The sequence below is a fragment of the Platalea leucorodia genome, assembly GCF_965183815.1.
Source record: "Platalea leucorodia genome assembly, chromosome: 6".
NCBI lineage: Eukaryota > Metazoa > Chordata > Aves > Pelecaniformes > Threskiornithidae > Platalea > Platalea leucorodia.
This window is the reverse complement of record NC_138828.1, coordinates 77,105,312-77,126,798: the sequence shown is the minus strand read 5'-3', so window position 1 is coordinate 77,126,798 and position 21,487 is coordinate 77,105,312. Positions and strand designations below refer to the sequence as shown.

The window sequence follows — 21,487 nt, the reverse complement described above, 5'->3', positions numbered from 1 at the left end:
ATATTTAAACTAATATAAAGATCATACATGCATTTCTGCACATTGCTGAAGATTCAATCTGAGCAACTCTCTTACGGATGAGGACAGGGAAAATGAACTCAGTAGGACATAGGCTCTATTAAACTCCTCAGTACAGAGGTACAATGACTGTGACCACATTGAGACTTCAAGGGATGCTAGCATGTGCCAGTCTCAAGCACAAGAAAAGTGCTCAGCTAGGAGCTGAAATTTATATGGATAAACAGTGGAAGAATGAAGATTGTGGTAGACTACAAGTAAATAACACTATTTTTTTCTTGTAACAAAAATACCATGCTAACATAGGTCTTAAAGTATTCTAAAATTACATGGAATCAGATTTAAAATTCCAAGGGACACAACACAGTGTATAGATTAACTTCTGTACTAGAATACTCTAAGTAATAGATATTACTATAATTACTTCACTTTAAAACAGCTTTTAATTTGTGTAGCAAAAGCTACATGGCTAAAAAACCACTTGTTTTGATCAAAGATGACACTATTTTTGTTTCTTGTTAGCTATGTGCTCCACTCACATTCATATTAGAGAAGAATAACCTGGCAGTAGCACTAGCTATATTCCAGCATGAATTTCTATAACATGATCGGTGCGTGGTTTTGGCTTTTACCTGCAGCATTCCCAAAACATCGCTGGCAAAGGCCATTCAAAGGATAAAATGAATCAGCATATAACCAACTACCTTAACAAAGCCCACTCAACAGCAGTAGACACTCAAGTGCCGACAATTTAATTTATGCATAGTGTACTGAAATGTAGTATCTTCAAATTTTAATGAAACAAGTGGAAGTATGCAGTGTCATCATCTCTCTAGCACAGCAAAATTTTACAAGAACTTTTTTTCCTCCAATTCTACAAGTCTGAGCTTCTCTGAGGAGCTTTTTGCCAGAAAATAAAGGAGAGTGAAGGAGGAATTCAGCCTCCACACTCAATATTTTATAATGTGCTAAAAATACTTTAGCGGATATTATTCTGAGTTGTACAGAATCTTTCATTTTTGAGCTGTTAATTTTAATTGCTTTATATATTTCTGTGCTTATGTTTAGTTTATAGAAGAAATAATGACAGACTCCCTATCTTATCCTGAATAAATAAAATGCAAGCATTTTGTATGTTGATTACTGCATAGAAGCAGATTTATACTGGCTACACATTATCTTTCTTTAAATAACACACAGAACAATGATACATACAAAGATAATACCAAATAGAAGAGAAGTTATATACATGATTGAACTGCTCGTTACTACAGAATTACAGCCCAGATGATGCTCCAAGCTTTACTGAGCCAAATGGAAAACATGATGCTAAAAAATGTAGTCCATGTATTGGATACACCACACTCACCATGCCATTAATGAATTTATATACATCAGGAACATTACTACAGAGAATGCCAAAGGCATGCATATATCCTAGAAAAGGATACTATGTGTACTCGAGATGCTAAGAGAGCAAAGGTCTATGATGCAGAAACCTTACTTTTGCATTTAGATATTAAATAAAGATGATGATGTTCTGGAGCATCAGACATGAGTGTTATGATACGACTGACAGTGACTTTTCATACTGCAGTTGTCACACCAATAATGAAGAACATCCTATTGTAATGTTAACATAGTGTAAATTTTCATCATGAATGCAATTGAACTAAAGTTTTCTCAACATGCTCATTCACTCATTTTTAAGTAAAATTTCCCTATCATAAACCAAAAAACTGTGATGAGTGAGGAAGAAAGAGAGGAAGTAGAGAACTTCTGTCTCCGACGTTGTAAATATGGTTTCTTTAAATGCTAAAGCCTTCACTAAAGTATACCTCTAAAAAATAAAGTGACAACAGAAGGGATTTTAAAAACATCAAAACCCTAAATACTCATAGAATTACATACTATTTTAGTGCTATTAGTGCAGTCATAATCAGCATATGACTCAAGAGTATTGGAATAAATATACTGAAAAGAAACATGGCACAAAAATACATTCTGAATGCAAGAGATACTCAGAGAACACAGACCAGCCATAACAAACGGCATGTGCTCTGACTTTCTCTAATAGCATATCAGCTCATCTGAGTGATAGTTGTTTATACTGACTAGAAAATATGAAACTAAATTGCTTTGATGCATAGGTCCAAGAAAACGCATAGACATTCTCATCTCTGTTAAGACATCTTACTGTTATTTCAGTGAAGCCCACATCAGAGCATACTTACCTAAAAATGATTTTGTTAGCCTAGATGACATTATAGAATACTTTTGACAAGATGTTTTATACGAACCCGTAATATGTCTGTCTTGTCTCTATCCCCAGTGCTTTCCAATAAACATACTTTTTAAAAAAATAGAAAACACTCAAGATCGATACAAATGTAAGACCCATACTGTCTGTCCATTTTAAGTCAACATTCATTTCAGTAGGACAGTGTAGAAAACAAGTTTACAAAAATTATATCCTAATAGTGCAGTTTCAAAAGCAGCCAAGGTATCGGTTTGTTTCTGAAAAAAAAAAGATGTGACCACATCCCTGCTCCCAGACTTGGTGTCTGGCTCCTTACATTGCATCAGCTCTGCCAAAGCCTTCTAAAAGCTGTGAAGGAAAGGGACAGGGAAAAACAGGACACTTCAGATTTGTAGAGCAGCTCACCACTACTGAAATACCTTGTAGAACACTCTGTGCTGGAGTCCAATTGCGACTATAGACTACAACGTTTCAGAAAGAGTATTGGTAATATCACCAATCAGCCTGTAGCCTTAATGAGGCCTGAGACAAAATGCCTGAAATTTGAGGGCTGTCACTATAGTTTTGATAGCACGATTCTGACAGCCCGCCTTGCTTGGTGTGCGCATGCGGGTATGCTAAGGATGTAAAACCTGTTGGGATAATGTTATGAAAGGGAGACAAACAGGCAGCATCTCATCCACACTGTCCATAAACGATCCCCAAACTATTCCGAAACTGCATTCGAGCTTTGTCTCAGAGAGAATTAGTCCGTTCACTCCAGAAGACAGCCCAGAAGACAAGTAATACAGATACAGTGTGGATAATCAGAAAGACTGGTTTGCTAAGTTAATTGACACAGCAGACTCATTTTTGATGGCAATTGCTCAAAGGTGTCTCTACTTCAAGAGATTGTCTCCCCCATTAGAATGAAAACCAGATGGGTAATTTATTATTCATATTCCAAACACTATTAGTAACACACATTTTCTAATAAACAAGCATGCAATTCTCTATCATGCACTCACACTCAGAAAATATTACTTATATCTGTTGGAGAGATGGAGGTATATTCAATATTTCAGGGGGTTTTATGGTCCTTTTTTGAGCACATTAACATTCAACATACTCTAATTAGTTTCTCTTTCAAATTACATTCCTGCTTTCCAAATTAAGGTTAACATGCTTCTTTGATTGACAGGTTATATTATTTTATTTCTTTGCCTTTTTGGACAAGCTGGTAAAAGCATTTTTCCTGGGGAGAAATAGGAATGCTTTTTTTTTTTTTTTCCACTTGGTCTGAGAAGGCAAAAAAAATTTATCTTCAGCATAACTTTTTGTTACTAAAAGGAAGGAAACAACCCCTGAAGCCCACTGCTTTATGCCTTTTAGTTTAATGATACAAACATCTTCTGAAGTATAGAAGTGTAAACTCAGTAGTAGCATTTCAGTTCTCTCTGCTGCAGAAGCCTGGAGGAAATAAACCTTAATACAGAATATCTGATCCTAGCACTGAAGTTTACATTTTAAACCAAATTATAACATCCAATTATACACAATCTTTATATCTCAAATTAGGATTTCTCTCTGTTCAGTCTGAAAGAGGCTTGATCTTAATTGGCTTTATGTCTGTCCACCTCTGTCATGACTTATTTTTGCTTTAAAAGGTGAGAGGCTGGAAAGTGGTATTTCAAGGTAGGTTTGGAGAACATAAACTACTCTTTATGAATGTAATAAATATATTTAATGGGAAAGTTACCTATGAGCAATATAATAAAGGAGTATCCTAACGTAGACAAGACTAATATACAAAAATTAATTTAAAATAACATATTCAAATAATAAACCTAACTTCCCCTAATAGTCATAAGCAATCCATCATAGAGTGGAAAAATAACTAGCCTACGGATATATTACGAAATAATTTGACTGAAGAATTTTAGGGTTTATATTTACTTTTAGGTTTCAGATATGCAGGTTCTCATGGAGTAGCAAATAGACAGTTACAATGCTATAGCAGACTACAATATCAAATGTGCCCCTGTTTAACGATGTACTATATTATTATATAACACTTTGTTACTTGTGAAAAATGCATTGATTATGCAGCACACATATTGTAGAAGAAGAAAGCAAACGAGAAGAAACGGAGCGCGCAGTTAAACTAAAATAGATGTATACATGGAGAGCCACTGAAGTACAGTTCTGCCAAGAAACCCCCTCTAAGTTGCTGCAACACAGAATCATAAAAATTCGTGTGAATAGGCTTATCTATTGAGAGAAACCCACACAAAGCCAAAAATATACATCACCCATATATCAGATGTAGATTTGTCTGAAAGATCACAGAAGAGTTTATCTGAAAAAGAAATCCTGCTCTATACCTAATATCTGGTCATTTTCCCTTAAACCTGCGAGCAAATCCCTCCTGGACTCCATTTAATGCCTTAAAGGAAAGACGACAGATAGATCCATTACCTTTACAAAACAAATGAAAGATAAAGAAACCTTTGTTTGGAACCCCATCTCCCACAACCACTGCAAGAAATGGGATGGTTTTTCTATTTGAATTCTCACTTGATCTAATTTACACTTATCTTCTGCTTTAATCACTCCTTAAAGCATTTTAAAAGACAGTTAAAAATAAACTACCTCAGCAAATATTCAGCTAAAATTTGACATAACATCACAGTAACTGCAAAAATATCTACAATATTTATGATTTCTGGCAAGAACCTTCCCAATCCTTTAACACTCAGTAAAGTGACTGGGCACTGCCGTATATCTTCTATATCAATAAATGATTCAAAAACAGATGGTATAAGTTCCATAAACATTTCACACAAAAAAAGCCATGCCGATGTTTTTCCCTATAAGGAAAAGCCAGCCTGAGGCAACCCTGGATGCTAACTTTAGCAGCATTATTTTGGAGAAAAACAACCTTTAAGAAAAGTAGATTTCCTGTTGTTTTTAGCATGACGGGCCAAAGGTCACCTTGTATTGTACGCGGTTGCTCAAGACAGCTGTCTGTTCAGCTCTGACTTGTAAATGCCTGTGCATCACATCAGAATATTTGGCAAACTGTGACCTTCATGATCATCTTTTCCATTCTCTCCCATCACTTCCCCCATCTGGGTGCATGAGAAGCGGGAGCAGCAGTAACGCTCCTCCATTCCATTGTTAATTCAGAGTCCCAGACACTGTTTTTTACTCAGGAAAAAGCACAAGCACTTCCTATAAATTGTTTGATGACAAATTGTATGGAAATATATACCATGAGGGTAGGAAGATATAAATGAAACCTGAACTGTGAAGACAGGTAAAAGAAGAGCTGAGGAAGTCACCAGTATTGTGAGGCTGAGAACCTCCCAGGACAGGTTCCTGCCAGAACTCCAAAAGTCACCATACCAGTCAGGACTTGCAAGGAGACACATGAGCCCACCCATGCAAAGTGGTCACAACATGACCGTTATGTCTAACATCTCTACTCCTAGACAGAGCTGTGGAAGACCATGGCCTTTCTCCCAAGACTGCAGAAAACTTCTAAAGCCATTTGTACCCATGAAGCTTAAGGCGAGTACCTGTGGAGCAGTGCTCAAACCTGCATGGATAAGAACTGACAATACTTTTGGGCACAAGTTAAAAGGACAGCAGATTCCCTCTAGCCTTCATAAGCCAAGTCCCACTTCTGCATCTATTCCCCCTCTCCCACAGGGCCAGAGGTCAGGTCATTGGTTTAAACATGACCTTTCTTAGTAAACAGAACATTTCTGCAGGCAGGTAATCACTACTTTTCTACTGCTATTGCCCCACCTATGCCTTGACTTGAGCCCCTGAAGCAGTCTGCAACCCTGTCTCCTCCCACTCCAGGTCCTACACACTCGTCCATGTAGCTATGGGCTGTGAAAGAAGTGGAATGCAAAAGCCCTCACCAGTCCCTACAGTGAAAGGTCAATATGCTTCCTAAACTCCAAATAAAATGGTATAATAAAATTTATTCAAATATGACCTTAAAAAGACCACTTTGGCAAAAAACCCTCAAGTCTCTAGCAGTCCAGAAAGTCAAATAAAACACATTCCAGCCACAACCATGTACATGGAGATCATTATAGCTAAAGACAAGAGAGGAAGCACAAAGAGCCCAAGTGTCACAGACATATAAGCATCTGGCAAGACTTCCAGAGCAACAGCATAGCCAGCTTAGCCCTTTGCTGCTATGAGGTCTGAAGCCAAATTCCAGAAGAAAAGAGCTTCCTTTTTTTTCCATAATCCCCAGGGTACCTTCCAGGGCTCACTGATCCTTTACAAAGAGTGGTTCATGAACACCAGGAATTCATTACAAAGAAGTATTCAGTAGAAGTCTAGAGGGTGCATGCATGGCTCACGATTCTGCCCCTCTACTTCAGGTAAACTTCAGGTAATAACATTAAATTCTCATCCACAGATAACAGAAAATATTCATAAGAATAAATGTTCTAGAGTTAAACACCCATTTAATAAGCTTTTTCTGTCCACCATTTACATACAATATGGCAACTGCTAGACTTAAATGAAAATGAACATGTCATGTGTTAAAAATATTACATATTTTATAAAAATAATATTAATTTTTAATTCTAATTAAAATGTAAATCTTCTAATAGGCTCACTTACTGGATGTTTGGCTGAAAGTCTGCCAGTCACAGTTCCTGTCTGATTCCATGTCGAGGAAATAAATCCCTGTAGTCAAGTAAAGTAAAAAACCCCAAAAAGAAAAGGATGAAGACAAACATCTAAATTTTATTTAATATAAGTATCAGTAATAAAACCTTACTGCAATCAGTGCAACAAAAACAAAATGAAATACTTTATAATTTTGCATATATAAAAGTTCTTAAACTGTAAACACTGCAATCATTTCACATCCTTTTATAATGTATTTGAAATACCATATTTTACGGGCTACTTTTTATATTTCTACCTTTGTCATGCATGTTTGTAGTCCATCCACATAAGTTGATTTCATCTTGTGAACCTAAATTACATAAAAGTTTAGATAAATGCTTATTCATAAAAAAAGAGATTTTTCAAATTAAAGAAAGATCTTAATTTCTAAATGCATATTAACTTGTTTTGTAGGCTTTTTTTAAAATACAGTCTTATCTTAGTAAATAATGGATGTATACTTCATCTTGGGTCACAACAACCCCATGCAACGCTACAGGCTTGGGGAGGAGTGCCTGGAGAGCTGCCTGGCAGAAAAGGACCTGGGGGTGTTGGTTGACAGCCACCTGAACATGAGCCAGCAGTGTGCGCAGGTGGCCTCCATCCCCGGAGGTATTTAAAAGATGTAGATGTGGTGCTTAGGGACATGGTTTAGCAGTGGACTTGGCAGTGATAGGTTAACAGTTGGACTTGATGATCTTGAAGGTCTTTTCCAACATTAACAATTCTATGATTCTATTCTATACTCACTAACAGCTTGACCTATTAGCATAAGTTAGGAAAGTGCTCGGTTACACCCCTGTCCTGGTTTCAGCTGGGATAGAGTTAATTTTCGTCTTGGTAGCCGGTATGGGGCTGTGTTTTGGGTTTAGGATGAGAACAATGTCGAGGATACACTGACGTTTTGTTCTTGCTAAGTAGTTGCTAAGTGGCGCTCACAGTGGTAAAGGACTTTTCAACTGCCCCTGCTCTGCCGGGTGCACAAGAAGCTGGGAGGGGGCACAGCCGGGGGGAGGGCTGGCCCAGACTGGCCAAGGGGCTATTCCATACCATGTGACGTCATGCTCAGTATATATAAGCTGGGGGAAGAAGAAGGAAAGGGGGACATTGGGCGTGATGGCGTTTGTCTTCCCAAGTAACCGTTACGCGTGATGGAGCCCTGCTTTCCTGGGGATGGCTGAACACCTGCCTGCCGATGGGAAGTAGTGAATGAATTCCTTGTTTTGTTTTGTTTGCGTGCACGGTTTTTTTGTTTTGCCTATTTAACTGTTCTAATTTATTTTGCTTCAATTATTAAACTGTTCTTATCTCAACCCACGAGTTTCCTCCCTTTTACCCTTCTGATTCTCTCCCCCATCCCACTGGGGGGGAGTGAGCGAGCGGCTGCGTGGTGCTTAGTTGCTGGCTGGGGTTAAACCACGACAACCCCAAAGCCAGGTCTTTGCAGATACTAGTAAATGAACTATTGGAATGTATTCTTTTACATCTTATATCCCCAGGTCAATAAACTACACAAGAGCCACACACACAAAAAAAACCAAAACAAACAAACAAAAAAAACCTACAAAACTAACTCATCCACTGAACACCGAAACATTAAGTGTGAGAGCAGACTAACTAGATTTTCAAGAGGCTCATCACCTAAAAAAAACCATAACTAGTTATCTCCACTTTCTGCCGAGTATCTCTTCAGAACTCAAAAAATAGATGTTTTGCCCTAAGTTGTGCTTTATAGCCCTAGACAAAATTAACAGTGAAGTTTTCCAATTGTTTTTGCAGCAGTTTGCTAGCTATAATCTTAGTGCAAAACAGAAGTATAAACATTAAATTAAAAAAAAAAATCTTAAGAATACCTACAACTTCAAAATTTAAATGAATATTTGAGTTAATTTACATTAGAGCCAACTTTTATTTATTTAGCTGTGAACATGTTATCTTTCTTGCTAATTTTGTTTCAGTGCAACTACATTATGTGAAACATATCAGCTCACCTGACGGTATTCTAAAATTATCTTAGGCAAAGGATGAAGATCTTGCAACTTATTTAGCTGCAAAATAAAGAATGTGAATTAATGGTACACTTTTCTGTTAAGTTATATTATTTAACAATCTTAACAGAATAAGTTTTGGAGGAAAAAATTTTCTTGCCAAGCTGAATGGACAACATATTGGCTAAAGAATAATGTCCTTCAAGCAATCTCACCCTAGGCCCAAGGAAGCCTCCATTCTTTCCTGCCTTCAGCAGGAGGGCTGGAGATCACCCCTTCCCATTTCATTTCCCTTCCTGTCCCAGACAGGGACAAAGAGACATGCAGACAAAAACTTTTCCACAACAACTTTGAAAACACTGGGGCATGGAGGGGGGAGTGGTACTTGTGATCCTTTCTTTATTTTTTGGGCTAGACAGCATCAATGCAAGAGAGAACATGATAAAAGTATACAAAATAATACACACAAAATCCAACAGGAGAATTTCTCCTGTTCATCCCCTAAAATATGTTACAGAAGACCTTCAAGAAAAATTGAAATTGTCAAATTCAAAAGCAATAAAAGAAAACATATTTCCAATTACTTTTTGACTGTAGATTGCCATAAAATTTTGTTAAGAAAAAGAATGAAATTATTAAAATAGAGATTGGGTATTTATAAGTACAACAAAAATATCTGGGACTACAATAGTTAAGGATGAAAAATAGATGCAACTGTACCAGAATGGAGATTTAAAAGCATAAGTTTTTTTTCTTGCTACCAGGGAGAGACAACATCTCAAGATTAATTATCTAGTATTTATCTATCGGAAAGTTTCAGCCTACCTTTAAATAACCAAGTCTCAGCAATTGTTGGAAAGAGAGTACTGGACTAGATAAAAGCATTGCTTTGATTACTGCAACAAATCTTATGTTCCCACAAAAAGATGACATGCATTCTATTTCATTGATCCCTCCCATCTCCCAAGGCTCTTTGTCACTCTCCAAGATTACATTACACTCTCCAAGATTAGATTTGATCTATGAAACCTCCTTCTCCTTGAGTAGTGTGTGGTTATACTGTTGACAATACCTCAGAGATCATATCTGGTAGTTCTTGGCCCAAAAAGTTGAATTTCCTCTTTCACACATGAGAAAAAAATACTACCTTTCCACCTTCCCCAGAGATGTTTTCTTCTCAGCAATGAGTTGATTTGACTCCCATGTAAACGAAAGCAATACAATTGTGGCACCAAATCAGAAACGGGTGCAGTTACACAGAGGCTTCTTCTCTTCTAAGAAGGAATTCCATTACTGTCATTATCGTAACAAAATGATCTATTAATGATCTGGACAAGAGGATTGAGTGCACCCTCAGTGAGTTTGCAGATGACACCAAGTTGGGTGGAGTGTTGATTTGCTGGAGGGTAGGAGGCTCTGCAGAGGGATCTGGACAGGCTGGATCAATGGACCGAGGCCAACTGTATGAGGTTCAACAAGGCTCAGTGCCGGGTCCTACACTTGGGTCACAACAACCCCATGCAACGCTACAGGCTGGGGGAGGAGTGGCTGGAGAGCTGCCCGGCAGAAAATGACCTGGGGGTGTTGGTTGACAGCCACCTGAACATGAGCCAGCAGTGTGCGCAGGTGGCCAAGAAGGCCAATAGCATCCTGACTTGTATCAGGAAGAGTGTGGCCAGCAGGACAAGGGAAGTGATTGTCCCCCTGTACTCACCACTGGTGAGGCCGCATCTCAAATCCTGTGTTCATTTTTGGGCCCCTCACTATAAGAAGGACATCGAGGTGCTCGAGCGTGTCCAAAGAAAGGCAACGAAGCTGGCGAAGGGTCTGGAGCACAAGTCCTGTGAGGAGTGGCTGAGGGAGCTGGGGTTGTTTAGCCCAGAGAAAAAGAAGCTCGGTGGAGACCTTATGGCTCTCTACAACTACCTGAAAGGAGGTTGTAGCGAGGTGGGGGTCCACCTCTTCTCCCTAGTAACAAGCGACAGGACAAAAAGAAATGGGCTCACGTTGCACCAGGGGAGGTTTAGATTGGATATTAGGAAAAATTTCTTCACCGAAAGGGCTGTCAGGCACTGGGACAGGCTGCCTGGGGAAGGGGTTGAGTCTTCATCCCTGGAGGTATTTAAAAGACAGGTAGACGTGGTGCCTGAGGACATGGTTTAGTGATGGACTTGGCAGTGCTAGGTTTACAGCTGGATGCAATGATCCTAAAGGCCTTTTCCAACCTCAATGATTGTGCAATGCACACAAGTAAAACACTGGACCATACAAAGAAAGTGAAAACTCCCAATTCAAACCACAGGTATCAATTTCCTACAGACCTCTTTACCTCATGAATGAATGAATGAAGGGTGCATAAAATGATGACAACATAGTTTTAGCCCAAATCTCCGGATGGCAAAGAGAAATTCTGGGTTGCTATTTCCTTCACCTGCAGATTTTACATTAATGTCTTTCACCAGTGGTCTCTTTCACCCAACCAGTCAGTCGTACTGAGCTACCGAACTCTGGCCAGTAAGTCTCCCTCCTTTGAGGAAGATGGTACTGCATGTATGACCTGGTTAATAGCTAAAGTTTAGCTTCAGTAGCTAGTTCATTTTTTCCCTTCATGGAGTGTAACCTTTATTTCTGGCATAAATAAATGAAGTGTGTTTAGTACAACACAAAAATAAATCAAGACTGTTAGGAAAACTTTAGCCAAATGACAATTTCACTGGAATATAACTTAGAATTTTTGCTAAATCATGCAGATGGTTTTAAAACCCCTCCCCATCTCACCACAACTTCTGAGGTAGATACAAGTTGTTGTATTTCAGTTCTGTGAACTTTCTCACACAGCACATGCAGTTTTAACTTTTCAAATAGTACCTGAAGTAAGAAAAAACACATAAGAGAAATGTTTCAGTGTTTCAAGTGCTGAAACTTAAAGGAAAATTATTTGGTGTCTGAACTTAAGTCTAGAAAGCAGATTTCAAGGAAAATAGAGCATGCTATAGCAAAGAGGACTAACACAGAATTGAAAAGATCAAATCTTTATTTTTGAGTTATTGAAAAAGTAGTGTGTTTACTAAAATCAAATGCATAATTTATGTAAATACATTCAAATACAGATTATCCAACATTGCCAGATTCATGAAAAACTGATATGTCCTCCATTAAAATCAGAAAATAAGATAAATCATATCAAAGAGAAAGAATTCTGAAGTTATAAGGACAATTTTAAATGTTTTACATTTCTTCTGTATCAATAACAATTTACAGAACTTATAACTTACGTAATAATAGTAGTAATAACATTACCTCTCTGAGTTGACTACTGCTGGTCAAAAGGAATTGTTCTCCAGCAACTTGATGAGCTTCCTGTTCAAGCTCTTTGAGTCGCAACTATAAATTAGTACATCAGAATTATTCTGTTTACATTATTATTTTCTTCAATATCTGCTCTTTCCTAGGTTAATGAGTATATTGGACTTCTATTTAAAAATAGGGTACTTGATAATGTGTAATCATTGCTGGCTATCAGCATTTGGTTTAGTAGTTTGCTTACATGCTCTTTAATCTATATTTCCTCATGATCTGAGAATGGGATTTACTGTAGTAAAAAGTACGAAAATTTATGGGAAAATAATTTAGGTTACTGAAGACTATAGAGACCTGTGAGAAACAGAGCTACAGAAATTATTCTGTTAAATTAATAATCTGTCAAACCACTATCATTATCTAGTCAGATTTTATGCTACAAAATAGGATTGCCTTGTAGCTATTTTTATCAATGGGGAAATAGCAAACTTAGAACTCCCAGAACACGTAAGTTGTAAATAGTGTTTTGTTTAAAAAGAGAGACAGAAATATCTATCACTTCTCAGGAAGATGGTTACTGATAACTGTATGTTCAGAAAGAGTTATTACAATTTTTATTCTATAACACATAACCCGAAAGGATCTGTGCATTTTGCAAAGCAATCTCAATTCTGGAGCAAGGCTAATGAAGCAAATGTCTCTTTTTTGCTTGCCTACATGGAAGTATCCTAAAATGTAAATATCATTAGTTATATTTATAATATTACAAATACTAGAAATCCCAAATGGCCACGTAAAACGTGACAAAACAAAAAGATTCCTCTTTTTAATCAGTTATCCTCAGTAAAAGCAGAAAGATGATGCTATACAATTTCCAAAAGAGAAAAATAAAGACAAAATTTACCCCCAGAATCTCTGATGTTTTTTTCAGTTCTTGTTTGTTCACATGTACTTTGTGTGTTTCCATCACTGTAAATACAATTATATACTGAGTACACTTACAATTGACAATTTTGATCTTACATGCTTCTTAGACTGTAAAATGGAAACTCACACTCACATAGCTGTTATGAGGCTAAGATAACATTTAGTATTCTGAAGTATAACATTCTACTTGAGCATAGTCAGCACTTGTGTGAAAATAGTGAAGATTCATATTTTGAACTGAACTTTCATACCTGCCAGAATTTTGATAAGTGGAAGCTCTAATGTGCAAAATAATTTCCACAAACCTTGAACCTGTAAAGCAAGATACAACTAAATTCTTCAGTATCAGCTAATGTTAATCTTAAAACATATAGCAGTGTCATTATGTGGATCTGTTTTCCAGTAAGCAGTATTTCACCTTCTGTATAATCCCTTTTTATATGACAACACTGTTTGTGAAGTGAAATACCACTTAGTGTGAATTATAGTATCTCAATACCGTAGTCCATTAGCACTTAATTTTGTGGGGAATAGTAATACATTTTGTAATAGTAATCATTTTGTACAGGAATAGTAATAAAGAAATATACATACCTCATTTTTCTAAACAGTTTATTTTTAGAGCAAGCTCCATTATAATAAGACATACAGTTACCCTTTTTCTTTATTCACTTGAACAATTAAGCAATCATTCAGAATTCATAACTCTGTTTTCATTAGGAAGCAAATAAAAGATGATAGGGTTATGAACCAAATTTAGTTATAAAGAACAGGAAGTCTGTTTTTTCTCTAACCACTGAAGCCATCAGACAGCAATACTTGTCTAAAAACTCCTCCTGTAGGCTGGCTCTCAGTGTTTCTGTGCCTTTGGTGTTTCCCTGTTGCGTTCCTTCACAGATTGTTTCATCATACTGCTGGGCCACTTTTAGATATCCAGATTAATATGGCTCCATCAACTAACGGTCTAAGCCCTACACTTGCCACCATCAGTTTCAAGGAAAGCCCCTAGTATTCTGTGATGTACCTCCCACCAGAACCTGAGCATATCCCTAAATTCTGATACTTTTCCAGGTATATGACTACAGGGAGAAAAACACACACACACAAAAAAAACACTAAAAGACTTCTTGAGATGTATTCTGAACTGCAATAAGGGCTAAAATAGAATAAAATAGTTCACATGGAAGGGACCTACAATGATCATCTAGTCCAACTGCCTGACCACTTGAGGGCTGACCAAAAGTTAAAACATATTAACAGCATTGTCCAAATGCCTCTTAAACAATGACAGGCTTGGGGCATTGACCACCTCTCTAGGAAGCCTGTTCCAATGTTTGACCAGTGTTTGGCTAATACAACCTAGAGCAAAAGATATGCTTTTATTTTGTACCCAAGGAATACATTGAAAAAACCCAGCTATACTCTGTTTTAACTCTGTTAACACTTTTTAGACTGTTTCATGTAGCTTTAAAATACCAAAAGAAAAGTCACAATATTCTGACCATTTCCTGTTCTTAGAATCTTCATTTAAATATTTAGTTAACTGCTGCAGAGGAAAAGTTTCTTCTAAAGATTAACCTTGAGACTAACCACTTCCTCCTTCTGGAAAAAGTGGCAAATTTGATGGGCAACTTTATTTTAAATGTTGACCAGCACTGTAAACCAGTAAGGATTGAAGCCTTCTATTTAACCCGAGTAGAGAGTCTGATTTGAATGAGAAGCACATCACTAACTCTCTAATTCATGATAATACCTCTGAAGTTATATCTGAGTAACTACTTTTTATATCTTACCTGTAAGTCACGAGCAAGGTACATCATTACATTATAAAGCTTCTCCAAGTTCACACGTAAGTTTTGATACTGATATAAATAAAAAAAAAAAAAAACAATAGTTTTAATGCTAACATAAAAATATTTAGAATACTATCTATTTTTAAAGGGATTAAACAATATTTTTTTCTGTAGGTAGCCTGTTATATTTAATATTTTAGTAATATTCTTAGACCTGTCACAAACACAATTCATGAACAGAGCAGTACAGATCATGAATATTCAAGATTTTACCTGTTCCTTTATTTACATTTTGCACAGACCGAGTATGGAGAAATAGTATCACTACAGTGCCTTTGACACTGAAGCCAGAATTCTATTACTACTTGTAAAATTATGAAAACATTCCTTGCACTTTTCTTTCTCCTATCAGTACTGCTGCTCTTCTGCGCCTGAACGATTCACTTCTTTCCCTTCTGTTCTAGAGGTGTTCTGCACAGAGCCATGCCACCTCATTCAGTTGGCTAGAAGACCATTTTGAAATGCATACGGACACTGAGAATATGATCGTTAGCTCCAAGAATATGATCACTAAAAATAAACTTAATGTCAACCTATTAAATTTGTTTACCATGCTAATACTCAAAATGTAAACAATAAAGTGCTGATTTCATTACTAAATTCCTGTGAAGATGGGAATGTGAAAAATGCTGCAGATGTAGATTTTCTTTCCTGCAGCCTGTATCTTCAATGATGTCTGAACAATCAAAATTACGGAATAAATTTACATCCAAGCCATTAAGTGCAAAAACACTAGCGCTGTCCCATAAAATTCCTGGGCCACAAACCATAGAACCTAGGACAGCATTCCAGAGGACTAAAGTTATGCGTTTGCTTGTCCATATACTCTTCCCCAAGAATCACATACTGGTCTGTGTTGGAGGCAGGAAAATAGGTTACATGGAATTAAGTATGATACGTTATGACAGTTCTTACTTTTTTATGTAAAACAGTGAAATTAAAATAAGGGTTATTTGTGTTAAAAGAGGCATTTATTCTGTGTTGATAAATGCTTCTGAGGATACAAGTGAAATATTGGGGCAATTTGGCCACAATACTTTCAGACAGACATTAAGAAATGGCTAAAGAAGAGAACCAAAAATAATAGTAAGTTTAGAAAATGCTACCTACAGAGAAAGAGATTAATCAGGTTTATTTAGTTTAGAAGAATAAGTTGAAGGAGAAGAACACAACAGTTTTTATAAAGAGAATCACGTATCAATTATTTTCATGTACACTAGGTGTAGAACAATTGGCTTAATGGAACCTGCTTAATCTGCAGCCTAGAAAACTTTTTCATTAAGTTAGACTAGCATCTCTAAGGGACAGTCCAGGTTTTGATTGCTTAAAAAATGTTTTTCTTGTTTATTTCTAGATTGCCAACTTCATTGCTAACCACATTAAAAAAAAAAAAACAAACAAAAAACATTTATCAGTTTTTAACCCTATCTCCTCCTAGTTTCATCAAATCACTCAGAGTTATAGTACTGCAGGATTTGCCAAATAGTACCGCTGCATTCGCTTTATCCACTGCCTTCATAATTTAGAAAACTGCTAGTATAGTGCCCTTCAGTCTTTCTGTCTCTGTCTTAAATAACCACAGATTTTTCCACATCCTCCTTATAAAGCAGCCGTTCCATCCTCTGACCTTTCAGAGGCCCACTGTGCCTTTCTTGAAATGCAGAGACCAAAACTGCACAGCTTCAAGACATGGGTGCACCAAGGTTTTCTATGGCAAAAAAGTCATGTCCCTTTTCTTGTTCTCAATACTTTTCCTTTTGTTGGCTTTTTGGCTGCTGCTACACATTGAACCAACATGAAACTGGCAACAGTGATTCCAAGATCTCTTTGTAAATTGAAACTTCTCTGCATGTATTACTTTCAATTTATGCTCACTCAATTTAGTGAGATCCTCTAGAGTTCCATACCCTGAGATCAGCATCTGACTTTCCAAAAAGGTAGATGTGAGATTCATTTGACATAAGGCAGTGTTTTAATAAGGGTAACTAAGACTTCTAAGAAAGATTCTAGTATAGTTATGGTTTTATATAATAAATGAGAAGGAAAAAAGAAGAAAAAAAAAAAATCCGTGAAAGGAAAAACTGACAAGAGAAGTCTGACAGGGAACACCTGCATTAAATCCTGTAAGACTATGGCATTTTGAGCAAGTACAGAAACCCAGAATGCAAGATAATTATCCCAGACACAGTGCAGTACTGACTGCAGATTCCTGTCCATGATAGTTTGGGGGGGGCGGGAATCAATAGCAAGTAGACCTTCAGGATGCCTATGCTTACTATTTTATGTTTGACAACATGAGTATAGTGTACATCACATACAGGACTCATCAGAGCGGAAATCAATTTTGAGGCCAATAGAGTCCTAACCACTTTAGAAGATAATCTGGCAATACTCACTGTTTCTTCCTCAATAGTCACATTGCTGGAGACTGACCTACATTTGGCTAGATTCTTGCTGAACAGGGTATTCCAAGATCATTTCTACTAGATTAATACACATAGGCAGGGTTGAAAATAAATTTAAAATCTGCTTCCCAAGCGAATTACATCTTTCTGTCAAGAATAGTAAAAAAGTTTTAAAAAAAAGTATATTGACAGGAAACCAAATGGCCATGAAATCACATGGAAAGCTTCTGAATTGAAAAAGCACTGAGAGGGCTCCTTGGGCATCTTGTAAGCAATCTATCTTCAGGTTTATCATTCACCCTATGTGTATTTTAAAGGAATCCTAATTATTCTATGCCCACTTTATTATTTGCATTCCTATCTTGGAGCTGATGGAACACTAAGAGGGAGTCTCTCTTTCCTCTACAGACCTGCAACTATTCTACAGGTTTCTTACTACTCTCATGAAATACCTACAGTTGGGAGATAAAATCTGCTCCAAAAGAAATATATTCTGCTTTCTCCACTCAAACTGAGCTAGAAAGAATTTTCCTTACCGGAGTAAGCTCTCAGAAATTATGCTACCAAAACTGACTTTGCTGCCCATTTCACAATTTCATGGTTTTTATTTGATATATTCAGAATCTTTCCTTTGGTCCTTCTGTGATGAGAAGGAAAGAAAAGGACATTTCTACTTGCTATCAGATTTACACTCTCCTCTAAAATTGCATAGAAAATGAAGACAATGCTTCCATTTGAATGAAACATCAAATATTTTGTAAAGAACAAAACCAAGATTCTATCATCTGGAAGAGTATATGCAATGTAACTAGATGTGACATCACTCTACTAAACTGGATGCCATTAAGCTATGAATTATGGACTAAACCAGAAAGATTACCACTGAAATTGTTTCCAAGAATATTTTCTTAAGAACAGGCCTGGTGTGAGAATACCATGGTCCTCCAAAGTTTTTAATCTGTCCGGACAGGACAGTAGTTCTTTTGAATCAAAAGCAGGTAAGAATAATCAAAGTGGCTGGGAAATCTTCAACATCTTTCCTAAAGGAAAGTCTATACAGTCTAAACAGATCTCCAAATTAAGTTTTTTTCAAAAATTAAAAAAAATTAAATTCATATAAAAATTAATGGACGGGGGAGGATCTTCCTCCCTCTTCAGGGAGGTAAGGACCCTTCTGAGTTTGTGAGAAGGTATCTCTGGACACCTCTTTCCATCCGAACAGCGTCTTTTGCAGGAACTGCTCTCTGAGCTAGATGCAATTATCTCTTCCTTGTCTTCAGGGTGACTCTCAGAACCTGCTGGTTGTGTTTCTAGGGAGTGAGGGTAGGCACAGACCAAGACACCCGTATATCTAAACACTTGATCCTGTGCCCTCACAGTGCAAGAGTCAGCTGTAAATCAACAGGTAAACATAATCCATCCTCCAAACAGTGTATAAAAATCTGCTTTGTACACAAAACTCACAATTTCAGCCTACTGTTTGCAAAACAGCCCCATTATTTGAAGAAAAACAGAAGTCTGGAACCAAAGCATTACAGCAGATGCAGAATGACAAGGGCAATGCTTTATCCATTATTTGATCCAAACAGAATGCAGAAGGAATCCAAATTACTTGTTGCTGCTCAAACACAATAGAACCAGAACTGACTGAAAATTACTTTACATCAGGACAAATTATATCACATCATTGCTACAGAGGCATGCATTCTGGTACACAGCTGGGGAATAACCATCAGGGGAACTTTATCATACTGGTCTGACTAATTTTTAAGAGAAGTGCCAAGCGTAAAAAGCGTAGGAGACACCTATTAGTTACAAGAAGTTATGTTTCACGCTAAAAACAATTACCCAAGTTTTGGGGTAATCTTTGCTGCAGACACGTTTTCCTACCACACACCATAAAATAAAGGGGCACTACTGTTGCAGTCATTCAGAACACACTTAAGCATGGACATAGCTGTTTTTATCTTGAAATGACCATACGACTCAAGCTAACAGCCCATAATACTAAACAGATTCTAAGTAAGCTGATGTCTGTTAGCGGGAAGCATGTCCCAGCAAAGACCCAGCAGCAGAAAAGAGTTAAAATGGAGTAATGAATTCCACTGACAGCCCACGCGGCTTCCCCATCTGCTCAAGGGCTATTAGTCTACACAACTTCAGCATTGTTTGTGTTGGTCATTTGTGAGTAGACAATACGGACACCTACTGTACAGGCTTCCCCTCAGCCTACAGCAGGCTTGAACACCGCGAGACTGAGAAATGCTTGGCCCTTGAAGGTAGGACGCAGAGGGCTCTCTTCAAAGCTAAAATACCTAGATCCACTGGTGGCCATCCTTGTCTTATAGCAGTCTAGTCCTATCAGTGAGGACTTCTCTCTGCCCCAGACAGATTAATTTAAGCAGGCCCATACACCAGTGAAAAGCCATCAACCTCTCTCCCAGAAACCGTGTTCATACCCACTGGTTCTGGAACAAACGAGCTGCCTGTGAATAGTATTTCAGCAACAGACAGCTTCCTTGATCGCATTCTGGAGGTGGAAGTAAGCCCAGCGACAGGCTTCAGTTGACACAAAGATTCCTCATCAGCAAATGCAGCAATGACAAGAGCAGTGTGATGTTTAGCACCTGTTTCAGCAAAGGTTTCGAGGTATACGGACTATGACCCCTTTTACTGAGCCTTTTGGCACAGCATCAAGTATACAGACAAGCAGCAAGTAGCACATATTCTGTGCTAGAGAGGTGTGTGTGTGACTAGCAGGCTACCAAATAAAATAGCAGTCATTCCAAGTACTACACCGGGTGGAAAAGACTAGCACAATACAGAGGGAGTTTAACTGAACTAGTGGGGCACAAGACATATCACCTGACAGGGATCCCTCCGGGAATACAGACAACTGTTAGGAACCTACCAGTAAAGTCAGAGCAAGAAGGCTGAAGAGATAAACCTGGCAAAGAGCTAAAATTCACAGGAAGAACTGGGACTCACTGAGCAAAGAGAGCAGCCAAAAAGAAAGTGGGAAAGTCCAGGGAACAAATTAATTGCATAAGGAATGGGGGGGAATAATCGTGGGATGTCAGAGGGAGGCATTAACCGGCACTTGGGTGAACAAGTCAGCATAAAGGCAGTGGAGATGGCTGGGGCAAGGAAACAAACTAGACCTGAAGTAGGGCAGGAAGGAAATAGGACTTCAATATTTAACTCGGAGCTGGGAATCAGGATGACAAAGTTGAGAAATGACAACTAAGAATAGATGTGATACATGAAGAACAAAAGACTGAGTCAAGCTAATGAAAGAGACAAGATTAAGGATGCTGACTCACAGGAGGAGACATCACATATAGAAATAACCGAGAAGTTTATAGCTTCTGCCTGTTTGCCTGTCCATTCCCTACACTAACAGCTTAATTCATGAAGTAGCTTCTGAACAACTGCAGTTTACAGCTAGTGTTTTAAAGTAAACTGGCTCTGGTTTTCTCAGAAATGTCTATACTGATGGGTATGTGCTGATACAACTGACCTCTGTCCGTGCTTTAAGCCCACTTGACAAATGTGGATTTGTATCCTAGAAGCCCTATAATCATGTTACAATACTTGTGTCTGAAGAAGCAAGGCTTCTGAAAAGTGAAAGATTTCCAAAAAACGTCATTTAGGTTGTTGCACACCTATTTTCATCATTCAAACAACCTCTGAAGGCTAATGTGTCCAGAGTAGATCACCATGGCCCAAAATACAAATACCAAAATTTTATAACATTCAGTAAATAAGTTTCAACAGACAGCAAGACATTTCTATAGTGCTGCGAATAGCTTCTCAAAAAGTTCATCACGCATTCTCTCTTACTGAGAATAAAAATTCACAGATTTTTCATACACACGCTTGAAGGTTCACATTTGACTCCCTCCTGTTCATCAGCCTATATTGTAGTGTTTTTACCAGCTGTGAAATTCAGCAAAATTGTTAATAACACTTATCTAAATACAGGCTACAAGTTCACAGGAATTAGAGAACAAGGCATTAGACATTTTGGAAAGCAAAGCTGGAAATCAGTTT

The 21,487-nt window shown here is 37.6% G+C and overlaps 1 protein-coding gene across 1 annotated transcript in view; it reads right to left on the bottom strand.

Moving 5' to 3' along the window:
- POLN (DNA polymerase nu) overlaps positions 1-21,487 on the bottom strand; it is a gene marked incomplete at its 3' end in the record, with an annotated part of 104,837 nt that overhangs the window by 69,638 nt on the left and 13,712 nt on the right. The window contains 8 exon segments of the mRNA XM_082316275.1: positions 6,911-6,976; positions 7,218-7,271; positions 8,953-9,009; positions 11,728-11,817; positions 12,250-12,333; positions 13,154-13,218; positions 13,428-13,488; positions 14,970-15,038. Of these exon segments, the coding sequence (XP_082172401.1) occupies positions 6,911-6,976; positions 7,218-7,271; positions 8,953-9,009; positions 11,728-11,817; positions 12,250-12,333; positions 13,154-13,218; positions 13,428-13,488; positions 14,970-15,038 (546 nt within the window).